Genomic DNA, 12,984 nt, shown 5'->3' with positions numbered 1-12,984 from the left:
ACAGAGCCAAGTGACTTGGTGTATAGCGAGAATAGGAGAGGGCCTAGGGAACTGAGCCCTGGGGGACACCAGTGGTGAGAGGCATGTGGTGCGGAGACAGCTTCTTGCCACGCCACTTGGTAGGAGCGACCGGTCAGGTAGGACGCAATCCAAGAGTGAGCCGCGCCGGAGATGCCCAGCTCGGAGAGGGTGGAGAGGAGGATCTGATGGTTCACAGTATCAAAGGCAGCAGACAGGTCTAGAAGGACAAGAGCAGAGGAGAGAGAGTTAGCTTTAGCAGTGCGGAGAGCCTCCGTGACACAGAGAAGAGCAGTCTCAGTTGAATGACCAGTCTTGAAACCTGACTGGTTTGGATCAAGAAGGTCATTCTGAGAGAGATAGCAAGAGAGTTGGCTAAAGACAGCACGCTCAATAGTTTTGGAGAGAAAATAAAGAAGGGATACTGGTCTGTAGTTGTTGACATCAGAGGGATTGAGTGTTGGTTTTTTGAGAAGGGGTGCAACTCTCGCTCTCTTGAAGACGGAAGGGACATAGCCAGCGGTCAAGGATGAGTTGATCAGCGAGGTGAGGTAAGGGAGAAGGTCACCGGAGATGGTCTGGAGAAGAGAGGAGGGGATAGGGTCAAGCGGGCAGGTTGTTGGGCGGCCTGCCGTCACAAGTCGCAATATTTTATCTGGAGAGAGAGGGGAGAAAGAAGTCAAAGCATAGCGTAGGGCAGTGTGAGCAGGACCAGCAGTGTCATTTGACTTAACAACGAGGATCGGATGTCGTCAACCTTCTTTTCAAAATGGTTGACGAAGTCATCCACAGAGAGGGGGAGGAGGGGGGATTCAGCAGGGAGGAAAATGTGGCAAAGGGCTTCCTAGGGTTATAGGCAGATGCTTGGAATTTAGAGTGGTAGAAAGTGGCCTTAGCAGCAGAAACAGATGAAGAAAATGTAGAGAGGAGGGAGTGAAAAGATGCCAGGTCCGCAGGGAGTCTAGTTTTCTTCCATTTCCGCTCAGCTGCCCGGAGCTCTGTTCTGTGAGCTCGCAATGAGTCATCAAGCCACAGAGCTGGAGGGTGGACCGAGCCGGCCGGGAGGATAGGGGACATAGAGAGTCAAAGGATGCAGAAAGGGAGGAGAGGAGGGTTGAGGAGGCAGAATCAGGAGATTGGAGGGAGAAGGATTGAGCAGAGGGAAGAGATGATAGGATGGAAGAGGAGAGAGTAGCCGGAGAGAGAGGACGAAGGTTGCGACGGCGCATTACCATCTGTGTAGGGGCAGAGTGAGTAGTGTTGGAGGAGAGGGAGAGAAAAGGATACAAAGTAGTGGTCAGAGACTTGGATGGGAGTTGCAGTGAGATTAGTAGAACAACAGCATCTAGTAAAGATGAGGTCAAGCGTATTGCCTGCCTTGTGAGTAGGGGGGGACGGTGAGAGGGTGAGGTCAAAAGAGGAGAGGAGTGGAAAGAAGGAGGCAGAGAGAAATTAGTCAAATGTAGACGTAGGGAGGTTGAAATCCCCCAGAACTGTGAGGGGTGAGCCATCCACAGCGGTTCAATGTTTTCTAGGAATAGACTAACTTAGTTTATTCAGCTAGCTAACTAGGTGCAGTATTATTCCGTGAAAAACGTCCGGGCACCTCGTCATAAGACGCCACAGCCAGCTAGCATGCCGGTCTCCAACAACACGGTTTAGCGCCAATACTCGCGACAACAACCCACCAGTGTATCAACACGCAAGCAGATCGTTCATGTCCGTGTCTAATGTTGTGGGTTAGTCCCGACAGCTTGAGCGAGTCCGTCGTCAACTTATTCAGCCAGTTAGTTAGCTAGAATAGTTAGCAAACTAGCTAGCCATTGCTTTCAGACGAAGAAGAACCCCTCCTTTCACGGCACGAACACACAGAGAGAGCCAAACTAACGTTAACTAGTCACCCATGTCCCGAATTCCTTGAACGACTCGGGCTATCAATATGTAAAAAACAAAACACAAGTGTAGGTTATGACTTACCCCTAGCAGCTACTGTTAGCTAGCCAAGTGCAAAGCTAGCCACTGAATTGACTCAGCCAGTTCGCGTCTGTTCGCTCGGTCGTTCCAGCTATTGTTTACTAGTAGCTATCCAGGTAGCAACAAGCTAGCTAAATTTCAAGCACAGTAGCCACTTGCTACCTAACGTTAACGGTTCAGACAATGAGGTTAGAAAACAGCTGAATGGTAGGCAATTATTGTATGTAATTATTGTAGGCAGCCAGCTGGCGTAATTACAGGCACTCTCAGGCGTGAAACAACTATACCGTTGCTAATAGCTACTCGCCAGCTAGTCCAGGTGGTGAGTTAGCTAGCTAGCTAGCTTCGTGCTACACCCGGCACAGCCCAATACAATACTAACCTACAATAATTACATACAACAACCCACGATACCTACCTACAACACCTAACTACAATCTAAATACATAGTTTAAGCCTTACTCGACAAAGCCCAAGCTATGTATAAAGCCAAGCTTACCCGACGCCAAGCTTACCCGACGACCTCCTCCTTCCTGCAGTTTTCACTCAGCAGCCTTGGTCTTAGCCTGTGTCCACCAGGGTTGATGCCAATTCCAATTAACTCTGAAAGTAAACAAATTACAATTCCAAATTTTCCACATGGAAAAACATTGGAGAGAATTGGAATTGGAATATCAGTGTACTTCCTGAATTGACTGGAATTGACCCCAACCCTGGTGACCAAATGTTGAGGTGTGATATTATATGGTCATATAGTATAGTAGGTTTGGCTGATTATAGAAATATACAGTCCCTTTCAAAAGTATTCATCCCCCTTGGCGTTTTTCCTATTTTGTTGTATTACAACCTGTAATTTAAATTGATTTTTATTTGGATTTCATGTAATGGACATACACAAAATAGTCCAAAATGGTGAAGTGAATTGAAAAAAATTACTTTATTCAAAAAATTCTAAAAAAAAAGACCTAAAAAGTGGTGCTTGCAAATGTATTCACCCCCTTTGCTCTGAAACCCCTAAATAAGATCAGAACCCTGGAGGAGCTGCAAAGCTCGACAGCGGAGATTGGAGTATCTGTCCATAGGACCACTTTAAAGCGTACACTCCACAGAGCTGGGCTTTACGGAATAGTGGCCAGAAAAAAGCCATTGCTTAAAGAAAAAAATAAGCAAACACGTTTGGTGTTCGCCAAAAGCCATGTGGGAGACTCCAAAAACATCTGGAAGAAGGTACTCTGGTCAGATGAGACTAAAATAGAGCTTTTTGGCCATCAAGGACAACGCTATGTCTGGCGCAAACTCAACACCTCTCATCACCCCAAGAACACCATCCCCACAGTGTCACAAGGCTGATGTGGATGCGGTATTGGAGTCAGGCGCAGGACACAGAAGCTTAGTTGATCCGACTTTTAATAGTCACAGGAGCAAAAATACAAAATACAACGGGCCTCCTAAACAGGAGACGAGCGAATACGCAAAACAGTGCGTAAAGTGCGCACAGCACTAACAATAAGTAAACAACTAAACTAAACCAACCGACAGGAGAACAACGACACACAACTACAAACAAAACCAAAGGAAACTTATAGGTGACATAATCAAGACGTGATATGGAACAGGTGCACTAATCAGACAAAACCAAACAAACATAGATAACATCAAACGGTGGCAGCTAGTACTCCGGGACGACGAACGCCGAAGCCTGCCCGAACAAGGAGGAGGAGCAGCCTCGGCGGGAATTCGTGACACACAGTGAAGCATGGTGGTGGCAGCATCATGCTGTGGGGATGTTTTTCATCGGCAGGGACTGGGAAACTGGTCAGAATTGAAGGAATGATGGATGGCGCTAAATACAGGGAAATTCTTGAGGGAATCCTGAATCAGTCTTCCAGAGATTTGAGACTGGGATGGAGGTTCACCTTCCAGCAGGACAATGACCCTAAGCATACTGCTAAAGCAATACTTGAGTGGTTTAAGGGGAAACATTTAAATGTCTTGGAATGGCCTAGTCAAAGCCCAGACCTCAATCCAATTGAGAATCTATGGTATGATTTAAAGATTGCTGTACACCAGCGGAACCCATCCAACTTGAAGGAGCTGGGGCAGTTTTGCCTTGAAGAATGGGCTAAAATCCCAGTGGCTAGATATTCCAAGCTTATAGAGACATACCCCAAGAGACATGCAGCTGTAATTGCTGCAAAAGGTGGCTCTACAAAGTATTGCCTTTGGGGAGGGGGTGAATAGTTATGCACGCTCAAGTTTTCTGTTTTTTTGTCTTATTTCTTGTTTGTTTCACCCCCAAAAAATATTTTGCATCTTCAAAGTGGTAGGCATGTTGTGTAAATCAAATGATACAAACACCCCAAAAATCCATTTTTGAGTGTGGTCCTAATCTCAGCTCGTTACATCTATAAAAGACAACTGGGAGCCAGAAATCTTTCTGATTGAAAGGGGGTCAAATACTTATTTCCCTCATTAAAATGCAAATCAATTTATAACATTTTTGACATGCGTTTTTCTGGATATTTTGGTTATTATTCTGTCTCTCACTGTTCAAATATACCTACCATTAAAATTATAGACTGATAATTTCTTTGTCAGTGGGCAAACGTACAAAATCAGCAGGGGATCAAATACTTTTTTCCCACACTGTAACTGGCAAACAGCTTAGCATTAGCTCATCATAATTAGTACAATCTTCAAAAAAGTATTTTACACACATCATATGTGTCCATTACAATCTATGCAAGAATCAGAATGCATGATTTGTCACCAGTATTTGAAAATGTGAATAAAACAGTAAATACATTATGCTCCATACATACATATGGTATACTACGGTAGAAACGACAACAAGTTATACAGAAAATAAGGCACTTACTTTGATAGGAACGCATACATTATTTGTAGCTAAAGAAAACAACAATGAAGGCAATGCGGTTGCCAGTGGGGAAAGGTTTGTGCAAGGCCTGTTCTGACTAAAGATGGGAAGTGCTTGGGCTCTCGATGAAGAGTTCTCAACAATGAACTGAGCTACTTCATATGTGAATTAATGAGGAGGCGGAACACACCTCAATTCAAACTGTTGTTAGAAAATAATTTGAAATTGACAAGTTGAAACAGACTATAGATAATTAGCAGGCAGCGTGCCTTGGTTTGAGGGCAGCTTGGGTTACCTGTCCTGTTACATAATGATCACATTTTGGAACAGTGAGTGCATTCAGACATCACGCTCATAAAAAAACTCATGCTGGGGTGACCGTTAGAGATATTTGGAACTCAAATGTGAAAAATCTCATGAGTACAAGTACAAATGTAACATATTTGGTGCTGTGTTGACTACCCAAACATGGAGAGAAAGAGAACTGTGGGTTTTCACTGAATCTCTCTAAATCATGAGGCTCATTTTTATTTCCTGATGCACATGAAAATTCTCAGTGACAAGAATGATCAATTAAGATCCGACATCTGTAGGAGTTTGGCTATGCTCTAAACAAGTTCTGCTCAAAATGAAGCAAGGTGGCAAATAAACTTGAACAACATTACCTTGAAAACATAGAAATTGGTGGAAAGCGTGAATATGACCTTGAACAATATTACCTTGCTAAATAAACAAAATACTGTTTTGGAATTTCTCTCATATCTCATCTCATAATGGGTCTTATTGACGTGGTCTCATTAGGAAGGTAACCTCCAGAGTGAGCAGTGTGTGTCTGAGGGGTTCATCTGTCTATCACTCCATATCTCTCACACGTTGCTATGGCAGTTGAGATACTCAGATACTGCCCCATAAAGGAGTGGTGCGGAGAGTGGCGAAGTGTCATACCTAGGTATGATCTGGTCTGCGCAGGTGGAGATGGTCTGCTCTTGCCTTCAGTACAGAGACAGAGACCATACAAATACACAGACCGTACCAATGATCATCTTCAAGAAGAACTCAAGGAGAACTTGATTTGTTGTTTTTATAATTCATCAACCATACGAATGATAATCATTTATTATCTTTCAAGGGAAACTTACTTTCAAGATTTTACTGTACTCTAGGTGGGTACTGAAGCTGGGTGGTTTTGGGTTCTGCAATCAAAATAATGTTCAACCTCTTAATGCCAACGGCACTGTTTGAAGGAGAGATATCATTGTTGAGAGGCTGACAGACTGCTGTATGGTTGGCAGTTACTGTTAGATATAATTGTTTTTATATAGACCAACCAACAAAACTTGGATAAACTGAATGTTCTCAGGTCCTGTCGTGTGTGCCTGCTGTCAATGACAATAGAGTTCAACTCCTCCCAGGAAATAGTGTTTGTGCTGCATGGACTGAACGTGACACAGACAAACAAACACATCTACTTTGTATTTACTCTCATCCTATACCTCTTCACTATTTTTGTGAATTTGACACTGATCGTTACCATTTTTCTGGAGAAAATGTTGCATGACCCTATGTATTTATACCTCTGTAATCTGTGTATTAATGGTATCTATGGCGCTTCAGCTTTCTACCCAAAGATACTTTATGACCTTTTATTTGAATCTCATGTGATAACATACATAGGGTGCATGACCCAGATATTAGTAATCTACTCCTATGTTTTCTGTGAATTCACCAGCTTGACAGTGATGGCATATGACAGGTATGTTGCCATCTGCAAGCCGCTACAATACCACTCTATCATGACTACTCGAAAAGTGTGGACACTGCTACTTCTTACTTGGATTTTCTCATGGCTAGAAAGTAGCATTGGGATAGGAATAACAGCAAGGTTACCCCTCTGTGGCCTCGACATCGATAAACTCTACTGCTCAAACTGGGCCGTCGTGAAGCTCTCATGCGTTGACACCACTCTGAACAACCTCTACGGCTTCATTCTCACTTTTTCTCACATCTCTCAAACGATACTCATCCTGATTTCTTACGTGAACATCATCAAAGCCTCTTTGCGTTCCCGGGTGGAGAGGAAGAAGTTCATGCAGACCTGTCTGCCTCACCTGATTACCCTAACTAACTTCACCATATCCCTCACCTTCGATGTGATGTTCGCTCGCTACGGTAGCAACACCAGCCTGCTGGCCCTGAGGAATATCATGGCGGTGGAGTTCCTAGTTGTGCCTCCTCTAGTGAACCCTATGATATATGGGATGAAACTCACTCAGATTCGGAATAGAGTTGGACAGATGTTTAACCGTAAAGTTGCTGCCCTGACCTAATTTATTGTGTTGATGTACTGCAGTGTTTGGTCAACAAAAAATGTAATTGCTAATTTGCTACGTGAGGCTTATTTGATCGAATATAATTTTTGTAATCGTTAGGTTGTTACGAATGCACTGATATACTGTAACTGGACGCATGTGGCATTTCAGAAACTAAACAAAAAAACTAACTTTATCGGAGATGTGCCTGTTTTCATAGAGATTGATAGAAGACTCATCATGGATATAACCCATTTTGACATTGCCATTGAGGGCTTCCACCATTTAAGGTATTTGACTGGGTGGAGATTCCTATGAGTTGGGAGCCATCAGGCAAAATAGAGATGGCCTCAATGGTGCTGCCCATTCTGTCACAGACACTATAATGGCATAGATACAAAGATGAGTTCTATATGCTGTATCTATATGGCCCATTGTTCACACGCGTATCTGCCCTCTCATTGCCTAGAATGGTCCCACCTGATCTTGCATCCTCCTGCCTGCCTTCCATCTTTGAGGACATGTACAGTATTTCCATTGTTAGAGCGGACAATCGACTTTATAACTTTTGTTTGAGATGCGACCGCCCAGGGGAAGGTGCAGGTGAGATGGAAGATACGTTGTTGAAGCAGACATTTTAGTTTGACGCTGTGGCAGAGCGAAGCCTAGTTTTTGCTAAGAGAAGTATTACTTGGATGAAATAATGATTTAAATTAAAGGTTGATGCTGAGATTCTTTCCCTCCACCTGCACTGAAACCTGTTTTTGTTTGATTGTGTTCATTGTTTTGTGTTATCCTCCCTCCATTGTGTTCAAATAAATACATGAACTTGTGAACCTTTTTTTTAAGGGGGTAGATCAGCTTTAATATTGCAGATAGATTGTAACTTCCATCAATGTAATTGTCTGCATCACTTCCAATCCCCCATATGTTTTTTTTCTCGCATATATATATATATATATATGTATATATATATATATATATATATATATATATATATATATATATATATATATCATACATATACACATATATACACATATACATACACATATACATATCCTTTAAAAAATTATATTTCCCTTTATTACTTTCCAACCCCACCACCCCTTCCCTAATTGGAGTAAACTAGTGAACAACAATGCTTAGGCCTCTACTTCCAGCTTATACATACTATATACATTTTATGGACACAGTCAATTTCACAATAATTCTATTTTGTTTGTAGTTACTCCTGATCTTCCTCTACCTTCAACCTCTCCGAACATCTTCATAATGTCCATCCGGTTTGCTTCTATATGCCATATCTTTCTAACTGTGCTCTTTCACAAAAGCTCTCAACCTATAACCTATATACTTATTATGGACACAGTATGCTTTACATGAGTTATCTTGCTGTTATTAGTTGATGTTAGTTGTTATTAGTCCCATCCTTCAACTCCATTCGATACCACCCATCTATCTCTTAACACCATCCATATTGGACTTCTATTTGCCATATATTTTTCAACTGTACTGTGATGTTTTACAAAAGTTCTGAACCTTTCCATTCTCATTGTCTCTACAGATTGGGAAACGAAAATAAACATTTTTGCTAAAATTATTATTGTATTATTGATCAATTGGCTATGACTTTTCAGATCACCCAGTAGTGCTATCTGCAGGGTTAGCTCCAGGTAAATATTGCAATCCAAAAACAAGCTACAAATGGACAGTACCAAAACAAATGATCTAATGATTCTGTCTCTTCGCAGCAAAATATGCAGAGCTGGGAAGATATTATCCCCCATATAAATAACATTCTATTGGTAGCAAGAATGTTATATAATAATTTAAATTGAAAAATTCTAAGTTTTGAATCCGGCTTCGTTTTGCGTATCAGTTCATAAACACTATGCCATGGAATCGGTATGTCAAAAATCTCTTCCCAACTATTTTGCTATCTATATGGGATGGCTGTCAATTGTTTGGTCCTTAAATGAAACTGGTATACTTTTTTATTTATCACAATTTACTTTAACCAATAATGTTCTTTAATGCAGGGCTGACAGACAAGTTCCTTACTTTTTCCCTCTTTTTTGCGGTAATGCTGCAATTATTTAGTTGTAATTTTGGGTAGAGCAGACATTTCCATATGTTTTTGTTAGCTGCATGTGCGACAACTCCACCAGTCCTACCTATGATATAATTTACGAAGATTATACCTTTTTTTTATGTTGTCAAAATAATGTTTTTTTTTATCAATTAGTATATTTGAGTTTAACCACAATATTTGTTGCATTATTTGTTCTGTCATTTCTGGAGGATTAAATTGAAATTGCAACCAACTTTCTATGGCTAGTTTTAGAAATAGAGATATTTGGGAGATGATTTCCTTTTCAAATAACTGAAAGTGAGAGGTTGTAATCTGAATAAAGGGAAAAAGGCCATTCTTGATCATTGGGTGAGACAATCTTACAAATTTACTAGAGAACCAGTTCGGATTTAAGTATAACTTTTGTATGACTGAAGCTTTTAGTGATAGGTCTAATGCTTTAATATTTAATCATTTCTGTCCTCCGAATTCCTATTCATTATATAAATAGGCCTGCTTAATTTTGTCTGGCTTGCTGTTCCAAATAAAATGGAATATTTTTTTCTCATATAATTTTAAAAACGGATCGCTATTCGTAGGCAAGACCATAAGCAAATAGGTAAACTGGGATAATACTAAAGAGTTAATCAGGGTGATTTTTCCACAAAATGACAGGTATTTACCTTTCCATGGTAGCAAGATCTTATCTATTTTTGCTAACTTTCTATTAAAATGTATTGGAGTGAGATCATTTATTTCATTTGGGATATGTATTCCGAGTATATCCACATCACCATCAGACCATTTTATTGGTAAACTACATGGTAATGTATATTTTTTTTTTTTTGTGATCCAATACGTAATATAGTACATTTATCATAATTTGGTTGTAATCCAGAAAGGTTAGAAAATGTATCTACATCCTCTATGAGGCTGTGGAGGGATTTATACATCAGCGTACAATGACACCTTTGTTTTTAAGCCCTGGATTGCTAATCCCTTGATATTATTGTTGGATCTGATTTTAATAGCTAACATCTCGATGGCCATAATAAATAGATATGCCAATATTGGACAACCTTGTTTCACTCCTCTTGACAGTTTAAAATATTTTGGAGAAATAGTCATTATTTACCATTTTACACCTAGGGTTACTATACATGATTTTAACCCAATTATAAGAGATTCTCCAAAATTGAAATGCTCCAGGCATTTATATATAAACCCCATTCGTACTTTATCAAATGCCTTTTCAAAGTCTGCTATGAATAGCAGACCTGGTTTCCCAGATTTTTCAAAGTGTTCTATTGTTTGCAGTACTTACCTTATATTATCTCCAATATATCGTCCATGTAAAAACCTGTCTGATTAGAATGAATAATGTCCAACAATACCTTTTTAATTCTATGTACTATACATTTTGCTAGAATGTTTGCATCACAACACTGAAGTCCAAGGGGCCCTCAATTTTTTTAATGGACTGGATCTTTATATTTTCCACTTGTATTCTGTTTCAGTAATAATGAAATCAGACCTTCTTCTTGAGTGTCTGATAATCTACCATTTACACAGGAGTGGTTAAAACATGCTAATAACAGTCCTCTGAGTATATACTTGTGAAGCTTTACCTGCCTCTGATTTTCCTTTCATGAATTTCCACTCAAGCCCATTCTCAAAGAACGTGTGTTGCCTATGGTAGAACTGCTATTCAGAGCTCTCTATGCTCTTGGTGTAAACCTAGAGTGGTCTAGGATCTATGGTACTTAACTGATTTAGTCACAGCCCCTCTTGGCCAGTGTTTGGCATATAGACCTACTGTATGTATGTGAGGGAGAGTGGGGTAAGTTGTGCCATTTTTTACATTCAGTATCACTCTAAGAAAAAATATATTATCTACAGTACATATATTTCAGAATGTTGTGTATCCCTGGAAATAATCAGAATTCATGTAAATATTACAGTTTTGAAAACCTAGCTTGTCCTAAAAATGTGGTCTCTTGGCACAACTTACCCGGTATGGGGTAAGTTTAGCCACATGGACAGGGTACGTTGGCTCACTTACACATTTCTGTCCTGTATGGCATATTACCACTACCTTCTTAAAAACGTATCTATATGTTTTTTTTCAATTGTGTTTGGGAAATAATAACAAATGCTTTTTGGTCTTTTAATCATTTTAGGCATCTTTTAATACAGGCTTAGCACCTAACAAATACTTTGTACTTTTTTAAACACTTTTGACATTGGCCACGCCCTGTTATTACCTCATATCTGAGCTAGAATGTTCTTGCATTACGCCTGGGAAGAAAATTCTTCAATTTTAAATCTGCCAAATGGTTCAACTTACCCCATGGCTCAATTTACCCCAAGGCAAACATATATAAACTATATAATCCCACACAACTACAAGGATGCACTGTCATGTTATGTTTAGGATCTTATACTGAAGCTTACAGAGACCCCAACTGATGTAGGACCTAACTTGCTTGCCACTTTTTCCATGTGGTTTCTTCCTTCACAGACTCCATGAAATGATGACCTCTTCCTAATTACAGTGGGGGAAAAAAGTATTTAGTCAGCCACCAATTGTGCAAGTTCTCCCACTTAAAAAGATGAGAGAGGCCTGTAATTTTCATCATAGGTACACGTCAACTATGACAGACAAATTGAGAAAAAAAATTCCAGAAAATCACATCGTAGGATTTGTAATGAATTTATTTGCAAATTATGGTGGAAAATAAGTATTTGGTCACCTACAAACAAGCAAGATTTCTGGCTCTCACAGACCTGTAACTTCTTCTTTAAGAGGCTCCTCTGTCCTCCACTCGTTACCTGTATTAATGGCACCTGTTTGAACTTGTTATCAGTATAAAAGGCACCTGTCCACAACCTCAAACAGTCACACTCCAAACTCCACTATGGCCAAGACCAAAGAGCTGTCAAAGGACACCAGAAACACAATTGTAGACCTGCACCAGGCTGGGAAGACTGAATCTGCAATAGGTAAGCAGCTTGGTTTGAAGAAATCAACTGTGGGAGCAATTATTAGGAAATGGAAGACATACAAGACCACTGATAATCTCCCCTCGATCTGGGGCTCCACGCAAGATCTCACCCCGTGGGGTCAAAATGATCACAAGAACGGTGAGCAAAAATCCCAGAACCACACAGGGGGGACCTAGTGAATGACCTGCAGAGAGCTGGGACCAAAGTAACAAAGCCTACCATCAGTAACACACTACGCCGCCAGGGACTCAAATCCTGCAGTGCCAGACTCAATTTGTCTGTCATACTTGACGTGTACCTATGATGAAAATTACAGGCCTCTCTGATCTTTTTTAAGTGGAGAACTTGCACAATTGGTGGCTGACTAAATACTTTTTTTCCCCACTGTAAAATGAAAACTAATTTGTTAGAGTAATCGTTTTTTCATGGCATCACGTCTCGTTATCGTCATTAGTTTCTGTCAGGGAAAATAGTCCATTGACAAATATTTGTCTTCATAGTTATTGATGAAATTAACACTGATAGATAGGAACCAAAAGTTTGAATCCTGTTATAGCTGACCAAACTCTGCAGCCAGGGAAATTAAAATAGCTACTATTAATACAGAAATACCCCCCAACATATACCTCTTCATCATTTTTGTGAATCTGACAATGATTGTTTCCATTTCTTTGGAGAAAATGTTGACCACCCTATGTACAGTTGAAGTCGGAAGTTTACATACA

General features: G+C 40.3%; 1 protein-coding gene across 1 annotated transcript; it reads left to right on the top strand.

Moving 5' to 3' along the window:
- The first annotated feature begins 6,255 nt into the window (after nt 1–6,255).
- Nucleotides 6,256–7,197, top strand: LOC121568198 (olfactory receptor 8I2-like). The gene has a single exon (XM_041878761.2). It carries the CDS (start codon nt 6,256–6,258, stop codon nt 7,195–7,197), a length of 942 nt encoding a protein of 313 aa, XP_041734695.2.
- The last annotated feature ends 5,787 nt before the right edge of the window (nt 7,198–12,984 follow it).

This window comes from Coregonus clupeaformis, unplaced genomic scaffold, assembly GCF_020615455.1.
Source record: "Coregonus clupeaformis isolate EN_2021a unplaced genomic scaffold, ASM2061545v1 scaf0298, whole genome shotgun sequence".
Classification (NCBI taxonomy): Eukaryota; Metazoa; Chordata; class Actinopteri; order Salmoniformes; family Salmonidae; genus Coregonus; species Coregonus clupeaformis.
The sequence above is the reverse complement of the archived record's forward strand: the minus strand, read 5'-3'. Positions and strand labels throughout refer to the sequence as shown.

Excerpts from the sequence above, each read along its gene's own strand:
- LOC121568198 (XM_041878761.2), top strand. The coding sequence starts at position 6,256 with ATGACAATAGAGTTCAACTCCTCCCAGGAAATAGTGTTTGTGCTGCAT.